At 43.5% G+C, this 18394-nt stretch overlaps 1 protein-coding gene across 1 annotated transcript in view; it reads left to right on the forward strand.

The window, feature by feature from the left end:
* The window catches only part of syt14a (synaptotagmin XIVa), a 101005-nt gene that overhangs the window by 11939 nt on the left and 70672 nt on the right, over positions 1-18394 (forward strand). Inside the window, exons 3-4 of the mRNA XM_082957615.1 lie at positions 1669-1921; positions 7041-7256. Of these exons, the coding sequence (XP_082813741.1) occupies positions 1669-1921; positions 7041-7256 (469 nt within the window). The remainder of the gene's footprint in view (positions 1-1668; positions 1922-7040; positions 7257-18394) is intronic.

The raw sequence follows: 18394 nt of genomic DNA on the forward strand, positions 1-18394 counted from the left end.
TGGCTCAAATAAATATGAGTGTCTGATTTCACTAAGGTGACTCACCACAAAACCCAGGCATGAATTTTTAGCTTGAGACCAAACGTTGCTTTGAAAATCCCTATAGCGGGGATGGTGAGACAACTGTCTGGCTCATCACCCCCTTCCACAGGCTTTGGTATATATGGTAGATTCAGAGGCCCTAATTCTGAAGCAAACTAATCTAGCCAGTGTTAGTTCATTGGTGGAAAAGAGTCCAGAGTCGCAGGATTTTGTTTAAGGTATGATGTAGGATAGCAGGTCTCTGCATTGTCACTAGGTGTTGGGTCTTAAGAGGCGGTTTGTGAATATTGTTTAGACATTCTCTACAAAGCGATGTTGTCAACTTGTCTATTGATGATTGTTCCATGTCCATTTTTAAAACTGGGATGTCGAGGCGGGGCCATACCATTCGTGCCATGCCCCATAGTCACACTGTAATTCATCGTCATCACCCGGCGGGAATAACTGTCTTCTAATACCATCATACTGTTTTGACATTTCTCCACGTTGTTGAAGAATATGCGGGAAACACTTCACCGGCTTCTCGGGTACACCCACATTTGCTGTGTCTTCAACATTCAACGGGATACTTGGTGAAGTGCACCAAATTTGACATATTTTGCTAGATTTCACTGGCAGTTAGTTGACTGGGAATACCTATTTCGACTCGAACCAGTATGAACAAACTGCCTGTTTTTTGGACATGTTAAATAGTCGACGTTCCATGAAAACACATGATCATAGAACCAAAAGCTGGGTAATATGATTGTGTGACCACCTACAGGAACCAAACACCACCTGAATGAATCCCCAATAACACTCAAAACCATTTCCCACACTCACAACACACCCACAGACACACAGACATTCACCTCAGATCAAAGATCCAAAACATCAAAGACCCAAAACATATGTTATAACACGTGGTGAAAAGCACATGCTGCAAAAGCACGTGGTGGAATTCTCCTGTATTAAAATGCCATGCCTGCCCTACTAAAGTGTATTTACACTATGATATTGACATGCAAACGAATCTGGTTGGCTAGAAAACATGTTGCTCTACTGAATTCTGATTTAATCCTAAAACAGACCATGTCAATACTTTTACGACATTTGTTATGCTAAATAGCCAGCGTTACTTATGAATGAGTATGATAGAGCACGTCACATATGTAGTAATTAAAACATTCCAGATTGCATAAATCAACTCAGTAGGTTCGGCGCTACAGAAGCCTGTAGGTTGGGTCTCCAAATTTCATCACTGTAAATTATGTGGACTTACAATCAAAATTGTGAGTAACGGCACTGTCATGTATACTCCCTCTCAGGAGCTTGAGGTCGTCAGGCTGCTTATTATTACGCACACCTGTCACCATCATTATGCGCATCAGCGCCTCATCAGACTCACCTGGACACAATCACTGCCTGATTACCTTCCCTATATATGTCACTCCCTTTGGTTCTTTCCCTAGGTGTTATTGTTTCTGTTTCTTGTTTCATATCTGTACGCTACTCGTGTTTTTTGTTTTGTTCCTTGTGTTATTTATTATTAAAGCCACTCGCTGAACTTGCTTCCCGACTCCCACCATACACATTACAGAATAACGCCTCACCAAAGGGAAGCATGTTTTTTTTTTTTTAGTGTAGGTGACGTCGCTACTGGAGCAACCGGGGAAGCCTCAGCTGGCTCATCAGGCTTCCATGCCTGAGGTTTGCAAGATCCGGTTGGCCCATCAAGCATCCGTTGCCGAGTCTTCCGAGTATGCCTCAGCTAGCATGACGGGCTTCCATGCCTCAGCTGGCTCAACTGGTTCACAAGACTCAGTAGGCTCGGCAGACTCCCGTGCCTCGGCCGGCTCGTCAGCCTCCCTCACATCGGCCAGCTCCCATGCCTCGGCCGGTTTGTCAGGCTCTGTTGAAAACGAAATGTTAGTCTAAAAGAAATGTGAGAGAATGTCTAGATGCTTTTTATAGTGAAGATCAAGTTTAAAACTTCCCTGCCTGGGCTGATGAGACAATGGATTGCGTAGTCAGATGGAACAGAGTAAATATGTATTTTAACCTCATAGATTTAGCCGGTGGTAAGATTTAGCCGGTGCCTCAGGACTACCTGGCTTGATGACTCCTTGCTGTCCCCAGTTCACCTGGCCGTGCTGCTGCTCCAGTTCCAACTGTTCTGCCTGCAGCTATGGAACCCTGACCTGTTCACCGGACGTGCTACCTGTCCCAGACCTGTTGTCCCTGACCTATTCACCGGACGTGCTACCTGTCCCAGACCTGCTGTTTTCAACTCTCTAGAGACAGCAGGAGCGGTAGAGATACTCTCAAAGATAGGCTATGAAAAAGCCAACTGACACTTACTCTTGTGTTACTGACTTGTTGCACCCTCGACAACTACTATGATTATTATTATTTGACAATGCTGGTCATTTATGAACATTTGAACATCTAGGCCATGTGCTGTTATAATCTCCACCCGGCACAGCCAGAAGAGGACTGGCCACCCCTCATAGCCTGGTTCCTCTCTAGGTTTCTTCCTAGGTTTTGGCCTTTCTAGGGAGTTTTTCCTAGCCACCGTGCTTCTACACCTGCATTGCTTGCTGTTTGGGGTTTTAGGCTGGGTTTCTGTACAGCACTTTGAGATATCAGCTGATGTAAGAAGGGCTATATAAATACATTTGATTTGATTTGATCTCGTCTCTGACAACTGAACCAATAGAACGAATGACTAGCCAGCTTGAGTAGCAACCCTAGATTTGTTTCGGGACTATATCTTGTGGAAGGATGAAATAGTATGAATAAATTCATCAAAATATGTCAATCATTATTTGAATGTGTTGGTAACCTGTTGTATAAAAGTGATAATATCCTCGAAGTCGGTGTTTGGAGGATATATTGGCACAGTTTGCTGGCCCTCGACTTAATCTCGGCCTAACACTCATGCCAATATATCCTCCAAACACTGGCTTCTTGGGCATTATCACTTAAATATGACACTGACTGCCACATACGAATAAATATAGTAACACAAGTTTGTATTTTTTTTAAATCGTCATGGAAACGTATTCCAGTGGCTGTACCAAGCAAGAAGGCAGTAACTGCCTTCTAGGGTCAAAGGTCATGTCAGTGGTCAGGGTCAAAATGAATAAAAAATTACGTCATAGTAAGACATCAGATAACCACATCACCATTGATCTGCCTACAATTAATTTGGCTGGACAATAAACAAAACTTTGTTGTCATTATTCTCAGTTTCACTGAGTCACTGCTCTTTTGCTTGGTAGGGCAGTATGGGTGCTGCCATTTTTTCCCTCATGATCAGTGGTGGGAAAAAGTACTACATCTCATACTTGAGTAAAAGTAAAGATACCTTAATAGAAAATGAAAGTCACCCAGTAAAAGTGAGTGACCCAGTAAAACACTACTTGAGTAAAAGTCTAAAAGTATTTGGTTTTAAATATACTTAAGTATCAAAAGTAAATGCAGTTGCTAAAACATACTTAAGTATCAAAAGTAAAAGTACATATAATTTAAAATTCATTATTTTAAGCAAAATGTTGTATTTATTTACGGATAGCCAGGGTCACACTCCAACACTCAGACATAATTTAAAAACAAAGCATTTGTGTTTAGTGAGTCCGCCAGGTCAGAGGCAGTAGGGATTACCAGGGATGTTCTCTTGGTAAGTGTGCTAATTGGACAATTTTCTGTCCTGCTAAGCATTCAAAATGTAACAAGTACTTTTGGGTGTCAGGGAAAATGTATGTAGTAAAAAGTATATCATTTTCTTTTGGAATGTAGTAAAGTAAAAGTAAAAGTTGTCAAAAATATAAATAGTAATGTAAAGTAGAGATACCCCCAAAAACTACTTAAGTAGTAGTTTAAAGTATTTTTACTAAAGTACTTTACACCACTGCATATGATACTGTATACTAGTAGGGCCAGGGGTTTTCCTAGTAAGGTCAACTCTTTTGGGTAGTTTGTTGCCGCTACCAGATGATTGTCCACTGCCATCTTGGCTCAAAGCAGCCTCTAATTTCACTCTTGATTGTTGTTGTGAAACATTCAACCTGATATGGGGCAAAAAGTAAAAAGTATACATAATTTATGAAACAATATTATGAAAAGTTACTGCATGTACAGTGGGGGAAAAAAGTATTTGATCCCCTGCTGATTTTGTACGTTTGCCCACTTACAAAGAAATGATCAGTCTATAATTTTAATGGTAGGTTTATTTGAACAGTGAGAGACAGAATAACAACAAAAAAATCCAGAAAAACGCATGTCAAAAATGTTATAAAATTATTTGCATTTTAATGAGGGAAATAAGTATTTGACCCCTCTGCAAAACATGACTTAGTACTTGGTGGCAAAACCCTTGTTGGCAATCACAGAGGTCAGACGTTTCTTGTAGTTGGCCACCAGGTTTGCACACATCTCAGGAGGGATTTTGTCCCACTCCTCTTTGCAGATCTTCTCCAAGTCATTAAGGTTTCGAGGCGGACATTTGGCAACTCGAACCTTCAGCTCCCTCCACAGATTTTCTATGGGATTAAGGTCTGGAGACTGGCTAGGCCACTCCAGGACCTTAATGTGCTTCCTCTTGAGCCACTCCTTTGTTGCCTTGGCCGTGTGTTTTGGGTCATTGTCATGCTGGAATACCCATCCACGACCCATTTTCAATGCCCTGGCTGAGGGAAGGATGTTCTCACCCAGGATTTGATGGTACATGGCCCCGTCCATCGTCCCTTTGATGCGGTGAAGTTGTCCTGTCCCCTTAGCAGAAAAACACCCCCAAAGCATAATGTTACCACCTCCATGTTTGACGGTGGTGTTCTTGGGGTCATAGGCAGAATTCCTCCTCCTCCAAACACGGCGAGTTGAGTTGATGCCAAAGAGCTCCATTTTGGTCTCATCTGACCACAAAACTTTCACCAGTTGTCCTCTGAATCATTCGGATGTTCATTGGCAAACTTCAGACGGGCATGTATATGTATTCTTGAGCAGGGTGACCTTGCGGGCGCTGCAGGATTTCATTCCTTCACGGCGTAGTGTGTTACCAATTGTTTTCTTGGTGACTATGGTCCCAGCTGCCTTGAGATCATTGACAAGATCCTCCCGTGTAATTCTGGGCTGATTCCTCACCGTTCTCATGATCATTGCAACCCCACGAGGTGAGATCTTGCATGGAGCCCCAGGCTGAGGGATATTGACAGTTCTTTTGTGTCTTCCATTTGCGAATAATCGCACCAAATGTTGTCACCTTCTCACTAAGCTGCTTGGCGATGGTCTTGTAGCCCATTCCAGCCTTGTGTAGGTCTACAATCTTGCCCCTGACATCCTTGGAGAGATCTTTGGTCTTGGCCATGGTGGAGAGTTTGGAATCTGATTGATTGATTGCTTCTGTGGACATGTGTCTTTTTTACAGGTAACAAGTTGCGGTTAGGAGCACTCCCTTTAAGAGTGTGCTCCTAATCTCAGCTCGCTACCTGTATAAAAGACACCTGGGAGCCAGAAATCTTTCTGATTGAGAGGAGGTCAGATACTTATTTCCCTCATTAAAATGCAAATCAATATCTAACATTTTTGACATGCTTTTTTCTGGATTTTGTTGTTGTTATTCTGTCTCTCACTGTTCAAATAAACCTACCATTATAATATTAGACTGATCCTTTGTTTATCAGTGGGCAAACGTACAAAATCAGCAGGGGATCAAATACTTTTTCCCCCCACTGTACAGTGGTGGCATAGCCTTTCTACTCTGAACAAAAATATAAACGCAACAGTGTTGGTCGCATGTTTCATGAGCTCGTCTGAGTGTGCCAGAGCGCAGAATGACAACTGACAAATTTACAAGCTCTCAACACCTGTTGAATATGGACGGTGTCAGTAAACGTTGGGAAAAAAGCGTTTTAAATTGTCACCAGCAGCACAGTTGCAGACACCAACACTCTGGATAACATGAAAACAGCCTAACGAGCTCTGCTAGGATGAGTAAAATGTTCAGAGTGAGCTGTACTCTCATTTGTAGCTAGCTACTCTCATTTGTAGCTCTCATTTGTAGCTAGCAAGCTAGCCAACGTTAGCCAGTTAACTTGGGTGCTTGACTGTTGTTGTTAGGTCAGAATGCTCAGATCAACAGAGCACACTCTGGCGGGGGGGTTCTGGTTTGGGCAGGCATAAGCTATGGACAACAAACACAATTGCGTTTTACCAATGCCATTTTAATGCACAGAGATAGCGTGACGAGATCCTGAGGCCCGTTTGTTGTAAGGATCGGACCCTTTTCTTCAATTTTCACCTAAAATGACATACCCAAATCTAACCGCCTGTAGCTCAGGAACTGAAGCAAGGATATGCATATTCTTGATACCATTTGAAAGGAAACACTTTGAAGTTTGTGGAAATGTGAAATTAATGTAGGAGAATATAACACATTAGATCTGGTAAAAGATAATACAAAGAAAAAAAACATTACTTAATTTTTTTCTTCATCTTTGAAATGTAAGAGAAAGGCCAATATATGACTTAGGAATCTAGGCGCAATTCAGATGTTGGGCACTAGATGGCAGCAGTATGTGCAACGTTTTAGACTGATCCAATGAACCATTGCATTTCTGTTCAAAATGTTGTATCAAGACTGCCCAAATGTGCCTAATTGGTTGATTAACACATTTTCAAGTTCATAACTGTGCACTCTCCTCAAACAATAGCATGGTATTATTTCACTATAATAGCTACTGTAAATTGGACAGTGCAGTTAGATTAACAAGAATTAAAGCTTTCTGCCGATATCAAATATGTCTATGTCCTTGGAAATGTTCTTGTTACTTACAACCTCATGCTAATCACATTAGCCTATGTTAGCTTAACCGTAACGCGGGGGGGGGGGGCACCGATCAAGGAGAGGTTAAAATAAAAAATAAAAATTGGTAATTAAAGCTGATCCTACATTTGATCTTAAGGACAGAAATCCACAGAAATCCATATCTATTTCCCTTTTTATCTTCCACCTCTAGAAAAGATCTACCCTGACGGTGACCTGAAGGGTTCGTCATCAGACAGCGAGGATGAGGTGATGGGCCAGTACCAAGAAGCAGTCAACCGTTCGCAGGGTCTCCGAGGCGGGGCTAGCGGCAGCCAGTCAAATGGCTACGGCTGGGAGATGAGGCAAAAGTACAGCCCCCTATCAGCCGAGTATGACGGCTACAGCAGCGAGGCCTCGGCAGAGGACGGTAGGTTATGTCTATAGGGCAAAGGTGGGCAATCTTAGGGCAACGGTGGGCACAGTGTGGGTGCAGTCTTTTGTAACTACATTGAAAAGGCTCATTTAAAAATGTAATGTTAACCTGTGGAAGCCACAAGAGTGCGGCCATCAAACAGTGCACTGTAGATTCTATTTCAGAACCATCCGGCAGTGGGGAGCGCCATTCTTCAGCAGGCCGCGCCCAGCCCCCAACAGCACTCATAATGATTAGATCACGCACACCTCCCACATGAAGAAATACTATAGTATACTATGGTTACATGTTTTGCTGTCTTTACTGTAGTAACAAAAAAACTGTAGTACATACTATAGTAATAACTGTTTTTGCGGACTGTAGTACACTGTAGTATTTACTATAATGTTTGTATTTTCTGATCTTTGACATAGCAGTGGGGGCTTTGTCCTTGAGGAAACCTACTGGACAAAATACTCAAAGAGCTAATTTTCCATAACCTGTAGATAGGTAGAACTGAGGTCTGAACAGATAGCTCCTAGCTTTAGCTCTTTTTTATAACCTGTAGGGCACACAATATATGGCCTTTACTTGGCATGTAGGTTTCTCACTGATAGGTGGCACAAATTTGGACATGGGGAGGGGAATGGGCAGGCTATATGCAAATTAAATACTGTAGTATATACCAGAGGTGGGACCAAGTCATTGTTTTACAAGTCACAAGTAAGTCTCAAGTCAAGACAGGCAAGTCCGAGTCAAATCTCAATTCAAGACTAACAAGTCTCAAGTCAAATCTCAAGTCCTAAACTTTGAGTTTCGAGTCCTAAACAAGTCATAATGTGCTCTTCACCAAATGTAATACCATTTCATGTTTTTAACAACAGTAATAGTTAGTATATTACATATACGCAAATCATGAATGCTTTTAAAAATATATTTATTACTTTCCAATAAACTTTATATTTCCATGGAAATACATGGGTAGCCATAAGTAAGATAAGTTACAATAGGCTAACCTATGTCAATGGCTTTAGGAACAGCAGTAACATCAGGCAGGATTTAGGCTACCAACTGCCTAGCCAGTTGTAGTGCAATGATCACGTTCCCGCACTGACTGACTATGTGGAGGCTCATTGATTTAATGTTACGTTAGCCAACATGCTACACTAGCAAAGTTATGAATGATATAGCTGTCAGCTATATTAGCCACGACTTACCCTTCTTTGTGCTGCTTCAAATGTCGAACAAATTTGGAAGTTGTTGCGCCTCTACCACATCACCGGATTCCTGCCACTCTGGATCATTACACCGGATCATCGCAACTAGCTAGCTGCAAACAAGTGGCTACTATCGCCTCTGTCCCGAAGCAAGCATCAGTTAGCCTTGAACTAGCCTCGAGCTAGGCCCATATATAAGCTAATTCTAGGCCTACAATACCTCTTTTGCCAATTGGCCTGCACCCATTATTATTGTCGACGCGGAGCCCTGCCGATTCATCACGACTGGTCTGCCGACGTAATCGCCCGATGTTGTCTCAACAGGCTACGATGTCGCCGAAGAACCATCTGCTAGCCCCGGCCCGCTACCTTTCTGAACGCCGTGTCTCCCGCTCGCCTAGCGTAGTAGTGACTCCCGAACGGCTCCCTGACTCGCCTATTACTGCTCATTGGACTCTATGATCACTCTGCTACACAGCTGATGCCCCTTGGACTGTTTCAATAACACTGTACCTCATTTTGTTTATCTGTCGGCCCCAGCCTCGAACTCAGGTCCTGTATGTACCTAATTGACCTGCTCTGCCCATTCAACGTTATTTACCCGTTGTTGTCTTAGTTCTCCTGATCAACACCTGTAATTGCTTTCTTCCTCTTTCTAATGTCAATATACCTTGTCTACTGCTGTCTCGGCTAGTTCTTATTGTTTTATTTCAATGTAGAGCCCTCAGTCCCGCTCAACATGCCTAAGATAGCTCTTTTGTCTCACCCCACACACATGCGGAGACCTCACCTGGCTTAACTGGTGCCTCCAGAGACAAAACTTTTCTCATCGTCACCCCATGCCTAGGTCTACCTTGACTGTACTCACATCCTACCATACCCTTGTCTGTACATTATGCCCTGAATCTATTCTACCATGCCCAGAAATCTGCTCCTTTTATTCTCTGTTCCCAACGCACTAGACAACCAGTTCTTATAGCCTTCAGCCGTACCCATATCCTACTCCTCCTCTGTTCATCTAGTGACGTAGAGGTTAACCAAGGCCCTGTAGCCCTCAGTTCCACACCTATTCCCCAGGTGCTATCATTTGTTGACTTCTGTAATCGCAAAGCCTTGGTTTCATGCATGTTAACATCAGAAGCCTCCTCCCTAAGTTTGTTTTATTCACTGCTTTAGCACACTCTGCCAACCCTAATGTGCTAGCCGTGTCTGAATCCTGGCTTAGGAAGGCCACCAAAAATTCTGAACTTTCCATCCCCAACTATAACATTTTCCGCCGAGATAGAACTGCCAAAAGGGGCGGACTTGCAATCTACTGCAGAGAGTGTCTGCAGAGTTCTGTCATGCTATCCAGGTCTGTGCCCAAACAGTTCGAGTTTGTACTTTTAAAAATCCATTTTTCCAGAAATAAGTCTCTCACTGTTGCCACTTGTTTTAGACCTCCCTCAGCCCCCAGCTGTGCCCTGGACACCATACGTGAATTGATTAACCCCCATTTATCTTCAGAGTTTGTACTGTTAGGTGACCTAAAATGGGATATGCTTAACACCTCGACCATCCTACAATCTAAGCTAGATGCCCTCAATCTCACACAAATTATCAAGGAACCTACCAGGTACAACCCTAAATCCGTAAACATGGGCACCCTCATAGATATCATCCTGAACAACCTGCCCTCTAAATACACCTCTGATGTCTTCAACCAGGATCTCAGCGATCACTGCCTCATTGCCTGCGTCCGTAATGGGTCCGCGGTCAAACGACCACCCCTCATCACTGTCAAACGCTCCCTAAAACAGTTCAGCAAGCATGCCTTTCTAATCGACCTGGCCCGGGTATCCTGGAAGGATATTGACCTCATCCGGTCAGTAGAGGATAACTGTTTATTCTTTAAAAGTGCTTTCCTCGCCATCTTAAATAAGCATGCCCCATTCAAAAAATGTGAACTAAGAACAGATATTGCACTTGGTTCACTCCAGACTTGACTGCCCCTGACCAGCACAAAAACATCCTGTGGCGTTCTGCATTAGCATCGAATAGCCCCTGCAATATGCAACTTTTCAGGGAAGTTAGGAACCAATATACACAGTCAGTTAGGAAAGCAAAGGCTAACTTTTTCAAACAGATATTTTCATCCTGTAGCACAAATTACAAAATGTTTTGAAACACTGTAAAGTCCATGGAGAATAAGAGCACCTCCTCCCAGCTGCCCACTGCACTGAGGCTAGGAAACACCGTCACCACCGATAAATCTACGGTAATCGAGATTTTCAAGAAGCATTTTTCTACGGCTCGCCATGCTTTCCACCTGGCTATCCCTACCCCAGCCAACAGCTCTGCACCCCCCACAGCAACTTGCCCAAGCCCCCCCCACTTTTCCTTCACCCAAATCCAGATAGCTGATGTTCTGAAAGAGCCTCAAATTCTGGACACCTACAAATCAGCTGGGCTAGACAATCTGGACCCTCTCTTTCTAAAAGTATCCGCCACAATTGTTGCAACCCCTATTACTAGCCTGTTCACCCTCTCTTCCGTATCGTCTGAGATTCCTAAAGATTGGAAAGTGGCCGCGGTCATCCTCCTCTTCAAATGGGGAGACACTCCAGACCCAAACGGTTACAGACCTATATCGATCCTGCCCTCCCTTCCTAAAGTCTTCGAAAGCTAGTTAACAAGTTTACAAACAGATCACTAACCATTTCGAATCCCACCTTACCCACCACTATGCAATCTGGTTTCCGAGCTGTTCATGGGTGCACCTCAGCCACGCTCAAAGTCCTAAATGATAGCATAACCGCCATCGATAAAAGACAGTACTATGCAGCCATTTTCATCGACCTGGCCAAGGCTTTCGACTCTGTCAATCACCATGGACTCAACAGCCTTGGTTTCTCAAATGACTGCCTCGCCTGGTTCACCAACTACTTCTCAGATAGAGTTCAGTGTGTCAAATCGGAGGGCCTGTTGTCCGGCCTTCTGGCAGTCTCTATGGGGGTGCCACAGGGTTCAATTCTCGGGCCGACTCTTTTCTCTGTATATATCAATGATGTCCCTCTTGCTGCTGATGATTCCTTGATCCACCTCTATGCAGACGACACCATTCTGTATACTTCTGGCCCTTCTTTGGACACTGTGTTTACAATCCTCCAGATGAGCTTCAATGCCATACAACACTCCTTCCATGGCCTCCAACTGCTCTTAAATGCTAGTAAAACTAAATGCATGCTCTTCAACCAATTGCTGGCTGCGCCCGCCCACCCGACTAGCATCACTACTCTGGACGGTTTTGACTTAGAATATGTGGACAGCTACAAATACCTAGGTGTCTGGTTAGACTGTAAACTCTCCTTCCAGACTCACATTAATAATCTACAATCCAAAATGACATCTAGAATTGGCTTCCTATTTCGCAACAAAGCATCCTTCACTCAGCTGCCAAACATACCCTCGTAAAACTGACTATCCTACCGATCCTTGACCTCGGCGATGTCATTTACAAAATAGCGTCCAACACTCTACTCAGCAAATTGGATGTAGTCTATCACAGTGCCATCCGTTTTGTCACCAAAGCCCCATATACTACCCACCACTGCAACCTGTATGCTCTCGTTGGCTGGCCCTCACTACATATCCGTCGCCAAACCCTCTGGCTCCAGGTCAGCAAAAGTATTTGCTAGGTCAAGCCCCGCTTTACCTCAGCTCACTGGTCACCATAGCAACACCCACCCATAGCATGCGCTCCAGCAGGTATATTTCACTGGTCATCCCCAAAGCCAATTCCTCCTTTGGTCGCCTTTCCTTCCAGTTCTCTGCTGCCAATGACTGGAACGAATAGCAAAAATCACTGAAGCTGGAGACTCATATCTCCTTCACTAACTTTAAGCATCAGCTGTCAGAGCAGCTTACCGATCATTGCACCTGTACACAGCCATCTGTAAATTGCCCACCCAACTACCTCATCCCCATATTGTTATTTCTTTTTTGCTCTTTTTCACCCCAGTATCTCTACTTGCACATTATCATCTGCACATCTGTCACTCCAGTGTTAATGCTAAATTGTAATTATTTTGCCACTTTGGCCTATTTATTGCCTTACCTCCCTAATCTTACTACATTTGCACACACTGTATATAGATTTTTCTATTGTGTTATTGGCTTTACATTTGTTTATCCCATGTGTAACTCTGTGTTGTTGTTTTTGTCGCACTGCTTTACTATATCTTGGCCAAGTCACAGTTGTAAATGAGAACTTGTTCTCAACTGGCCCACCTGGTTAAAGAAAGGTGAAATAAATAAAAATACAATTCTCCTTTGCCAAGATAATCCATCCACCTGACAGGTGTGGGATATCAAGAAGCTGATTAAACAGCAAAATCATTACACATGTGCACCTTGTGCTGGGGACAATAAAAGGACACTCTAAAATGTGCAGTTTTTTCACACAACACAATGATACAGATGTCTCAATTTGTGAGGGAGCATGCAAATGGAATGCTGCCTACAGGAATGTCCACCAGAGCTGTTTCCAGAGAATTAAATGTCTATTTCTCTACTATAAGCCACCTCCAATGTCGTTTTAGAGAATTTGGAAGTACCACCATCCGGCCTCACAACCACAGACCACGTGTAACCATGCAAGCCCTGGACCTCCACATCCGGCTTCTTCGTCTGCGGGATCATCTGAGACCAGCCCTCCGGACAACTGATGAAACTGTGGGTTTGCACAACCGAAGAATTTCTTGAAATATTTTCAGAAACCGTCTCAGGGTTTGTCCTCACTAGAGTCTTGACCTGACTGCAGTTTGGCGTCATAACGGTGGGAAAATACTCACCTTCGATGTCCATAACTGATAACGGTGTCCAAAACTGACAACGGTGGGAAAATACTCACCTTCGATGGCCACTGGGACGCTGGAGAAATGTGCTCTTCATGGATCAATCCCGGTTTCAACTGTACCGGGCAGATGGCAGACAGCATGTATGGCGCCATGTTTGCGAGAGAGGTTTGCTGATGTCAACGTTGTGTACAGAGTGCCCCATGGTGGTGGTGGGGTTATGTTATGGGTAGGCATAAGCTACTAACAACGAACACAATTCCATTTTATCGATGGCAGTTTGAATGCACAGAGATACCATGACAAGATCCTGAGGCCCATTGTTGTGCCATTCATTCGCCGGAATTACCTCATGTTTCAGCCTGATACTGCACGGCCACATGTCGCAAGGATCTGTACACAATTTTTGGAAGCTGAAAATGTCTCAGTTCTTCCATGGTCTGCATACTCACCAGACATGTCACCATATCCAGCAACTTCGCACAATCATTGAAGAGGCGTGGGACAACATTCCACAGACCACAATCAACAGCCTGATCATCTCTATGCAAAGGAGATGTGTTGTGCTGCATAAGGCAAATGGTCACACCAGATACTAACTGGTTTTCTGATATACACCCCTACTTTTTTTTCAAGGTATCTGTGACCAACAGATGCATATATTTATTCCCAGTTGTGAAATCCATAAATTAGGGCCTAATGAATTTATTTCAATTGACTGATTTCCTTATATGAACTGTAACTTTAAAAAATCTTTGAAATAATTGTATGCTGAGTTTATATTTTTGTTCAGTGTAGTATTTCCTATAATGTTTTTGCAAACATTACTGTAGTATTTACTTTAGTTTTTTTGTGGTCTGTAGCACACTGTAGTATTTACTAAATTATTCTACAGTATACTACAACATTCTATAGTAAGTACTACACATGATTGAGGTACAGTGCATTCTGAAAGTATTCAGTCCCCTTGACTTTTTCCACATTTTGTTACATTACAGCCTTATTCTAAAATTGATTAAATTGTTTTTTTCCCTCCATCAATCTACACACAATACCCCATAATGACGAAGTAAAAACAGGTGTTTAGACATTTTTGCATATAAATTAAAAAGTAATAATAAAATATCACATTTACATAAGTATTCAGACTCTTTAATCAGTACTTGGTTGAAGCACCTTTGGCAGCGATTACAGCCTCCGGTCTTCTTGGGTATGACGCTATGAGCTTGGCACACCTGTATTTGGGGAGTTTCTCCCATTCTTCTCTGCAGATCCTCTCAAGCTTTGTCAGGTTGGATGGGGAGTGTCCTGGCACAGCTATTTCCAGGTCTCTTTGGAGATGTTCGATAGGGTTCAAGTCCGGGCTCTGGCTGGAACACTCATGGACATTCAGAGACTTGTCCCGAAGCCATTCCTGCGTTGTCTTGGCTGTGTGCCTAGGGTCATTGTCCTGTTGGAAGGTGAACCTTCGCCCCAGTCAGAGGCACTGCACGATCTGGAGCAGGTTTTCATCAAAGATCTCTGTACTTTGCCCCGTTCTTCTTTGCCTCAAACCAGACTAGTCTCCCAGTCCTTGCTGCTGAAAAACATCCCCACAGCATGATGCCTCCACAGCATGATGCTGCCACCACCATGCTTCACCGTAGGGATGGTGCCAGGTTTCCTCCAGTCATTACGCATTGGCATTCAGGCTAAAGAGTTCAATCTTGGTTTCATCAGCCCATGAGAGACCATGAGAAATGAGAGTCCTTTAGGTGCCTTTTGACAAACTCCAAGCTGGCTATCATGTGCCTTTTACTGAGGAGTGGCTTCCGTCTGGCCACTCTACCATAAAGGCCTGATTGGTGGAGTGTTGCAGAGATGGTTTTCCTTCCCATTTCCACAGAGGAACTCTGGAGCTCTGTCAGAGTGACCATCGGGTTCTTGGTCACATCCCTGACCAAGGCCATTCTACCCCAATTGCTCAGTTTGGCCGTACGGCCAGCTCTAGGAAGAGTCTTGGTGGTTCCAAACTTCTTCCATTTAAGAATGATGGAGGCCACTGTGTTCTTGGGTTATGGTTCAATGCTGCAGGATTTTTTTGGTACCCTTCCCCAGATCTGTGCCTCGACACAATCCTGTCTCAGAGCTCTACGGACAATTCCTTCGACTTCATGGCTTGGTTTTTGCACTGACATGCACTATCAACTGTGGGACCTTATATAGGCAGGTGTGGGCCTTTCCAAATCATGTCCAATCTATTAGATTTACCACCGGTAGACTCCAATCAAGTTGTAGAAACATCTCAAGGACGATCAATGGACACAGGATGCACCAGAGCTCAATTTCAAGTCTAATAGGAAAGGGTCTGAATACCTATGTTTTTATTTTTAATACATTTGCAAACATTATGGGGTATTTGGTGTAGATTAATGAGGAGAAAAAATATGTAGTCAGTTTTAGAATAAGGCTGTAACGTAACAAAATGTGAAAAAAGTCAAGGGGTCTGAATTCTTTCTGAATGCACTGTATACTACAGTGTGTAGTATAGTATTCTACAGTAGACTACAGAATTCTATAGTAAGCACAGTTGTCTAACAGCTTCGCCCTCTTGGCTTTGGATGTTCCAGCGCCATTGCCCCCTATCCGGACTCCTTCCCAGCGAGATTCTGCCTCGGACTCCCATCCTCCACATTCCCAGGGGGACTCGGCCTCGGATCAGCTGCGCTCTTCCTCTCACCGGACCTCAAGGGTGTCAAACACACTAGCTCCTCCGTCAGACACAAGGGTTTTGCAGCCGGCTCAAGGCACAAAGACTGACTGACCTCCTCTGCCATCTAACCAGCCATTATCATCGGCAGCTCTATGGTGAGAAACATCTCAGTTCCCGGGGCAAAAACCTTGTGCTATACTGGGGCTAGGGTACAGGACATCACTAGGCTGCTTTGGGATTTTAAAGAACTGATTGGAACAATGAAAGACTCCAACAATCGTCCAATTATTTCAGGCCCAGTGCCATCACTGAGTCGTGGCAGCGAAAGATTCAGTTGGTTGCTGACACTACATGACTGGCTACGTGTCTACTGTAGCTCTGTTGGAGTTACTTTTGTGAATAACTTTGACACCGTTCGGAAAGAGAAGATGCTTTACAGAGAGGACGGAGTCCATCCAAATCACCTTGGTGCCTGGACTCGGTCCTCACATTTTAAGGCTGCACTGAGCCATTGACTTATCAACACCCAAGTCCCACTCAGGTAATCCCAACCAACAATTATCATCATACTGCAGGCCTGCAACAGGTACCCACTCTTGTTTTAACACACGTCCTGTAACGGCTGTCTTCTGAAATGAACCAAGGCGCAGCAGGTATGTGAATACTCATTTTTAATTACCCAACAAAAAGAGTAAAGCATCCACAGAAAACAATAAACAATGACAGTGCAACAGTTTTGCAGGCTATCCTAACGCAGTGCAAAAACAACCACCCACAAACCCCAGTGACAAACAACTCCTACATATATGACTCCCAATCAGGAACAACGATTCCCAGCTGTTCCTGATCAGGAGTCACAAGACACACACAAGACTGCCACGTCCTGACCCCCAAACTACTACAACAGCTCCATCTGCTGGTCAGGACGTGACACGTCCTCACTCGAGGCATAGGGCCAATGGTACAGTTCTAGAAAAGATTGTATTTTACCAATTCAAGCTAGCCCTATGGTATTTAAAAATTAGGGGTTACCGACTGAGAATAGTATGCTTATATTAGAGACTCCGTCTGATTTGAAATCCCGCAGCTGTGTCATTGGACTGATTCATGTAAATGCCAGAAGTTTGATACAAAAATGTACTTTATTATAACTCTGGCCTCTCAAACTAAAGTAGACATTCTGGTAATATCTGAAACATATTTTAATAATTCTGTGCTGGATACTGATGTGTCTCTAACTGGTTATAATGTTTTTAGATCTGACAGAGTTGGTAGAGGGGAGGTGTAACCATATTTACAGAAGACAACTTAAATGTTTCTGTATCTGCCACGCCAAGACCATAGAGAGCCCTCGGGGTTCAGGGCATGACTCGGGGGTGTTCTAGTCGTTATATTTCTATGTTGGTGTTTTAGTAGGGTTCCCAATTAGAGGCAGCTGATTATCGTTGTCTCTAATTGGGGATCATACTTAAGTTGTCCTTTGTTCCCACCTGTTTTGTGGGATATTGTTTGTGTTAGTGTTTTGTGCACTACGGCTTTCACGTTCGTTCGTTATGTTTATTGTTTTTGGAAGTTTCACTGTGTCATAAAGTATGTGGAACTCAACTCACGCTGCGCCTTGGTCCGCTCATTATAACGAACGTGACAGTATCTCTCATTACCTCTGTCCCTAAGCAATTTGTGTCTTAAATGTCCTAAATGTGTGCCTTGGTAATAGACCTTTTTCCAGTACACGACACACTGACGTCACGCACAGATGCGCACGACTCTTGACGTCAGTAAGAAAGCCATTGCCATCTGCGCCCGTTCAACATAGCCTACATTTACGTTTGTATTACTTGTTGGGGTTCTCATACGCTTACGATGATGTTTTGATTCTTGCTTGAACAGTCGCTAAGATTACATTGGTTTGTGATCTTTGCAAAATAACAATTTTGGGTGCACCAGTTATTAGAGTTCTTTGAGGGCTGTCTTTGTATCAGCTTGACAGGGATACACACAGCCGTGGCTATAACCGATGAGAATTCTCTGGCGAGATAATACGGTCGGCATTTGATTGTGAGATATTCTAGATTGGGTGAACAAAAGGATTTGAGTTCCTGTATGTTATCACAATTACACCATGAATCGTTAATCATGAGACATATACCCTTACTCTTCTTCTTCCCGGAGAGATGTTTATTCCTGTCTGCGTGATGAACTGAGAATCCAGCTGTCTGGACCGATTCAGACAGTATATCCTTAGAGAGCCATGTTTCTGTGAAGCAAAGTATGTTACAATCCCTGATGTCTCTCTGGAAATAGACCCGCACCCTGAGCTCGTCAACTTTATTATCCAGAGACTGAACATTAGTGAGTAATATACCCGGAAGCGGTGGTTGGTGTGCGTGTCTCCTAAATCGGACTAGA

This window comes from Salmo salar, chromosome 11 (genome assembly GCF_965601325.2).
Source record: "Salmo salar chromosome 11, fSalSal1, whole genome shotgun sequence".
NCBI lineage: Eukaryota > Metazoa > Chordata > Actinopteri > Salmoniformes > Salmonidae > Salmo > Salmo salar.